This window comes from Primulina huaijiensis, unplaced genomic scaffold, assembly GCF_012295235.1.
Source record: "Primulina huaijiensis isolate GDHJ02 unplaced genomic scaffold, ASM1229523v2 scaffold42807, whole genome shotgun sequence".
Lineage (NCBI taxonomy): Eukaryota > Viridiplantae > Streptophyta > Magnoliopsida > Lamiales > Gesneriaceae > Primulina > Primulina huaijiensis.
This window is the reverse complement of record NW_027360315.1, coordinates 6,647-12,601: the sequence shown is the minus strand read 5'-3', so window position 1 is coordinate 12,601 and position 5,955 is coordinate 6,647. Positions and strand designations below refer to the sequence as shown.

The following is a 5,955-nucleotide window of genomic DNA, read 5'->3' as shown; positions in this document are numbered from 1 at the left end:
CACACGCTCAATCAATTCGAACATGAGAGATGTGCTATTTCGTTTTTAACTGATTAAAGAAACAAGCAAGACTTAACTGATCATCAGTGGACTAAAGTACTAAAGTTCCACGCGATTTTTAGTGGAGTTTTTCTTGAACGAAAGAGGGGAGTACAAGGATTTAATCCGAAACCAGTTCCATTCGTAGGCGGTGAAGCCACTATAATCTGACAATTCCAAACGAAAAGAAATCAAATGTAAAATAGTTTAGTTAATGTCTTATAATTTTCTCCCAATTTATTATGAGCTTTAGAATACAATAAATATGCACACAATACAAAGGGTAAGCTTACTTGAATTATTAGAGCAACTCAACTAAAAAAACGCACACGCAAAACACCACCAAAAAACAATTACACATCAAATATACTAGGTCCAACACTTAATAAATAGGTGTAAAAATACGAAATATTTGATTACCAATAATTTTTGGTCTCCAAATCTTTAAATATGATTTATTTGTATTGCTTGGATGAAGCATCATTGGCAATAAGACCAAGTTAAGACTCCGATAATAATTCAATACACAGACTAACTCATCGTCTATGCACATAAGATAGAAGCTTGAGTACGAAGGAGAAAATCAGAAATTAGAACAGGGATTTAAATGAACTAATAAAGATCTCTATAGTCCCATAACAGGTACAAAATCACATTGGCAAGGGATGCTTTTAATAACAACTAGGAACATCCCACGAGACAATGATAATCATAGGATTAATGCGAGGTTGAAACCTTAAATACTGCTAAATCATTCTGAAATCAAGAAAATGCTGAATATTTCATCTTACATCAGGTGAACTCTGAGAATGATAGTGCATGAAAATTATCGGAAAAGTGCCAATCCGCCAATCCTTTTACCCTTTGGTTCTCATAATTGTAATGCTCCCTTCACCGCCTTCTGTTGGAATCTTTGTTTTTCCCACCACAGGCTTCCCTGAAAATGCTGATGTAGGATAAGAAACAGAAGTATCGTCTTCTTGGTCTTGCTTTGATTTTGGTGGAGCGTGTAATTTTTGGTTTATGTCCTCCAAAGTCATGTCTCCATGAGCACCACAGGGTTTGATGAAGGCAAATGGATAGACGACAGATGATGATGGTTTAGGTAGCGTACACATGTACGATTTTCTACCTGAATTACAGGGTAAAAAACAACATAGAAAATAAGACTTGTTTAGTTTAGGGAAGAAGATTGTAAAATTGAAATCCAAATATAAAGTAATATTTGAGATGATATCCATCGGGCCATAACACCATAATTCTTACCACCAAAGTAACAGAAGAAACGGGATACTTCCACAGATCAAGCTTGAGTAACTTGGTTTTCACAATTAACAATGAAAACGCCGTGTAAACAATTACCTTTGAAAGCACCACTTCGACGACTATTGATGGGGTGATTTGTTATTGCATTAGCATCATATTCTGGAGACATCTTACAAAGCTCTGCAATATCATGTTATGGATTATGCAGTGGAGACAAATGGCAGGAAACCAATGAAACAACAACATAATGCTATTATTTAACATTAATTAACCATCAATAACTGGAACTATTCATGAATTACCTTTAATGTTGATTTGAACGTCAGATGCTCCAGACGGATCACACCTATTCAAACAAAAAGCTGGTCAGAAATTTGTTTTAAATTAACTGATAATGCGAAGAATATGCAAACATACATATCTTCAGCACTGCAATGTATCTCGGTTTCATTAAAGTAATCGGCAATCCACCCTTCAAACGATGGATCCAAGCACTCATTATTGGATGCCGATGCACCATCTAAGAAACAACAAATTATCACTAGATACCATGTTTGTCGATTTGATTTTCATATATCTTGCAATAATTTTTTGAGAGAAACAAAACCTGCAAATCCAGAAACCCACTCTGACATATCATGTATATTAGCTTCAAGAGAATCCTGTGTCTCCTAAACAAAGAACGGCCACAGATTATTGACTATCTAGGAGGTAGGAACCATAAGATGGTGCCCGCAAAATTAACTCTTTTACCAAACAAATGTACCTTAGATCTTAAAAATATGTCATCATTGTAAAGAGGTGCATTCAAAACTTCAGACTCAAACTGAAGCATCCTACGCCTTTTTGCTTGAGAGGAAGGCTCCCTGCATTCCTCTGACTCTGCTTTCCCTGTAAGTTCTGCAGTAGTTAAACAACATGCATTTATACCACGATATCCCAATCCGGAGTTTTCTGTGCAGCGACAATACCGATATCAACTAATTGTTGTTTCCATATACTGTTGCCAGATGACATATCTTCACATTCGAAAAATACAAGATGCAAACTGTTGTGTGAAGGAATCAATATATAAGACTGATTTGCAATCTAAAAGTGTGCACTTTTATGGGACACAACCTTTTATGCAACTTCTTTGTGCATTTGAAACATGTAGAATAATCAATAAACCATTCGGCCATATCTGTGCAATGCTTAGTTTTTTAAACCAAGAATGTTAAAGAAGAAGCATGTTACGAACACATTAATGTGTCGTCACTTGTTCCTCACCCATCGCATGAATTCATATTTTAATCTTAACATGGCTACCGTCTACCGGAATAGAGATACATTTGTACCTCTGTCTTTGCTTGTAAGTCCATTGGGTAAGGATGATAGCTGATTTGAAGAAAGTAGAATCGTTCGAAACAAAGAGCACAAGCGCAATTACAAAATGAGAAGAAATGGTGACACTTAGTATAAGTACAGGATGAGTAAGGCCCCACCCCCACCTTTTTCGATTACAAGGCAAGTTAAATCCCCACAGGCCTTGACTGGAGTAGTTTCATCATCTAATATAGAAGAGAAATGGTCTTCGTTTTCCTTCATTCCACCCAAATGCCATTTAGATATTTCTGTTCATCATAGAATACAAGCAAAAATCATCACCCAAGTTCAAACGAGCATTTTACTTGAGGATCGAGGGATTCAAAATGAGAATAAGCCTAACCTATGTTGGTACTGTCCTCAAAATTATACTCCTGACACTCCCAATCCCATGACTCACTGTCATTCAAAAAAAGAATTTCTCATACAACAACATGAGATGCTGACGATTAAGATCACAAAGTAACATATAAATCATGGAAAAATCAGACACGAAGATCCCAAATATGGTAGAATCAAGAAAATGAAACTACACAGTTTGAACTGATGATCAAAGTAGAAGTGTAAGGAACATCTATGTGATTAAAAACAAACAAAATGCACAGCATCTTACCACCCAGTTAGCCTAATAGCATATCAGTACATATCTCGGAATTCCAGTTCATATGAAGTAACTTGGTCCCGGGATTGAGTCGAGGGGAGCATGAGCAAAAAGATGCACCACATTCATCAAATCGACAAAGTTTCAAGTGGTAAACTTAAGAAAGACAACAAAAGGCAGCTCCAAATCCCTTATTCCTAGCCTTTAAATCCAACAACAGACGATGTTTAACTTAGGCACAGAAAAAAAATTCCCTCACCAAATCCTTCACAGACATTTCAAGCAGAATGATCAGCGTGCTCTTTTAGAAATTCTTCTATAAAAATGAATTAAAATTATACGTACAAATACCAGTTGTATGAAACTAAAATTGTAAGAACAGAACCCCCACAAAAAAAGAGAGAGATTGAGCCCAAAAAACCATCGAAATCCACAGCATCCTCACAATTTTCGCACACGATTAAAGCAACACAAAACCCGAACACACCGAAGATCACACAGAATCAAACTTAACAAGTACCAAGAACAAGCATTTCCAATTTTTAACAGCCCACATAAAGATGGCATTTGGTGCAATAATCAACAAAAAATGCAAAACCGAAACACAACCCAGTGATCTATAACAAAAGAAAAAATCAGCAGGCAAACAAACCAACCAACTCACTTTTCGTTATTATTGGTCATTAGGATTGATTTCTTTACATGTGAGTTTAGGTCTCGTCCGATATAACTTTAATACATATATATAGCATGAAAAGAAACGAAAGTCAATGGAAAATCTTTGGTTTAAATAAAATTTCCCAAAAAAAAACTGGAGGGAGTAAAGTGGGGTCGCTAGACGGGTTATGTTTTTTGTTCATCGGTTTTCTATTTTGAAGAAAAATAACATCACCTTAGTAATACGAGTCGATTTTATGTTACAAATAGAGGAAAAAACGTGACAAGTCGTGTTGAGATCTTGGAAAAATACTATATCATATAAGCATAGACTTACTTATTGATCCGATTATTCATGAAATGATGACATGAGACATTACTTCACTCCAATGTTGCAATAGAACAATAATAAAATAAAATAGAAACGTGAAAAATATCACTGTAATTCGACATACATATTTTACAAACAAGTTGATCCGCCAAAGCATTCAATGTTTCATTTCACCAAAATATAGGTTCAATTATTAAAAAAATAGTTACAAAGATCGAGTAGATCGATGAGACGATGACACATACAGATAATCCATGTCTAATTTATTAAATAAAACACACAGTTTGTCTAAAAATCTTGCTACCCCGAGCGTAGTGGGCACACCCCCCTGCACAATGGTCTTGTATTGGGTGCAATCAGTGGTAGTTGGGTGTTGAATTGTGCATTGTGTGGCGTGTTTCACTCATCCAGCACAATGGAAGAAATTAATAAACGCAAAACCAAAATACGCTCAGTCCAGTTGTTGTCGCATTTAAAGAGTGATGGAGGCACGATACGCGGCACTGATCAAATTTTATGTATACCTTCGGTACGGTTTGGTTCAAGTATTTCTAAGTACTAATATAAATAGTTATATCATATCACTTGTTTTGTACAAGTATTATTTATCTAGATCAATCAAATTATTAATTATTTATTTCACATCAATCAAATTCGTAATAATTTATCTCAAATCAATCAAATCAATAATATAAAATTCCGATATTACCCTTAATAAATAATATTATTAATATTCTATTAGTATTTTCAACAAGGAAAAAATGGTAATATCATATTATCTCAAATTTAATCAATCAAATCAATTAAATCAAACACTATATTAACTATCATTTTCTATTTATTTTATTATTACAAAATATTACTTATCCTCATGCTATATATCTCATGTCATAAACCAAACGGTACCTCAATCTAGAGTAATTCTATCATATCTCAGCGTCATTAAATTATATGAGTTCCTCGTATTTCAACTTAATCTGACATCATCTTTTGATTATCAGATTACTAAAATTTCATCACATCATAATGGGAAAAAAAATAACTTTTTAGTTATTTTTACAACTCCATGTCATGTATTATTAGTCTTATTATTTATAGAATTTTTAAAAAATAATAATAATCGATCGAGATGTTTGTTATAATTAAATTTTGATTTTGATGTGTATCGGTCATGCTTCTTAGTGTTTTCATACTATATATTTGTATCAACATCTCGAATACCTTGGTATAAATTAATTAACTTGTTTTGGAATTTATGCTAACGAATAATTTGTCACATGCATTACTACGCATGCGTGGACATTATCATAGCACATGAACTTCTTCTAGCGGAGATTGTGGGAATTTGGGAAAGTAAACAGATCCAAGGATTCAATGGGTAGATAAATATATGATACGAATACCATATAATATTTAAAAATATGGAATAACACTTGAATACTTTGAATAATTAATATATAATTTAATAAAAATATCTCCAAATGTAGCTCGATTCTTTATAAAAAGAGTACGGGGGAGTCACGTGATGGAAGGATTTTTTAACAAAGGACCACGGACAAAAGCGACAATACTCACTGAGAAAGGGGACCGTATTATTTAAAAGAATTCGGCAAAGTAAAAGCAAAAAATATAAAATAAAGAAAGAAAAAATGAAATAAAAAAATCGATAATTGGTAGGTTTGAAATATCTGCCACT

At 33.8% G+C, this 5,955-nt stretch overlaps 1 protein-coding gene across 5 annotated transcripts; it reads right to left on the bottom strand.

Annotated features, from left to right (window-relative positions):
* Positions 1-554: 554 nt before the first annotated feature.
* Positions 555-4,077, bottom strand: LOC140969859 (protein XRI1-like). 5 transcript variants are annotated; one of them, XM_073431376.1, is made up of 10 exons: positions 3,936-3,951; positions 3,284-3,473; positions 3,014-3,069; positions 2,796-2,918; positions 2,072-2,205; positions 1,913-1,976; positions 1,723-1,825; positions 1,608-1,651; positions 1,402-1,485; positions 555-1,171 (listed from the first exon to the last, which is right to left on the bottom strand). In XM_073431376.1, the coding sequence occupies exons 4-10, from the start codon at positions 2,890-2,892 to the stop codon at positions 897-899; spliced, it is 801 nt and encodes a 266-aa protein (XP_073287477.1). In that variant the 5' UTR covers positions 2,893-2,918; positions 3,014-3,069; positions 3,284-3,473; positions 3,936-3,951; the 3' UTR covers positions 555-896. The 5 variants fall into 5 exon arrangements, with proteins under 5 accessions (XP_073287477.1, XP_073287475.1, XP_073287474.1 ...); XM_073431374.1 differs by lacking the exon at positions 3,284-3,473 and having other exon boundaries at positions 2,072-2,196; positions 3,936-4,077; XM_073431373.1 differs by lacking the exon at positions 3,284-3,473 and having other exon boundaries at positions 3,936-4,076.
* Between the last annotated feature and the right edge of the window lie 1,878 nt (positions 4,078-5,955).

Excerpts from the sequence above, each read along its gene's own strand:
- LOC140969859 (XM_073431373.1), bottom strand. The coding sequence starts at position 3,955 with ATGACCAATAATAACGAAAA. Across the intron at positions 3,070-3,935 it reads ATGACCAATAATAACGAAAA|TGAGTCATGGGATTGGGAGT; the intron begins GTGAGTTGGTTG and ends TTTGAATGACAG. Across the intron at positions 2,919-3,013 it reads TGAGGACAGTACCAACATAG|AAATATCTAAATGGCATTTG; the intron begins GTTAGGCTTATT and ends TATGATGAACAG.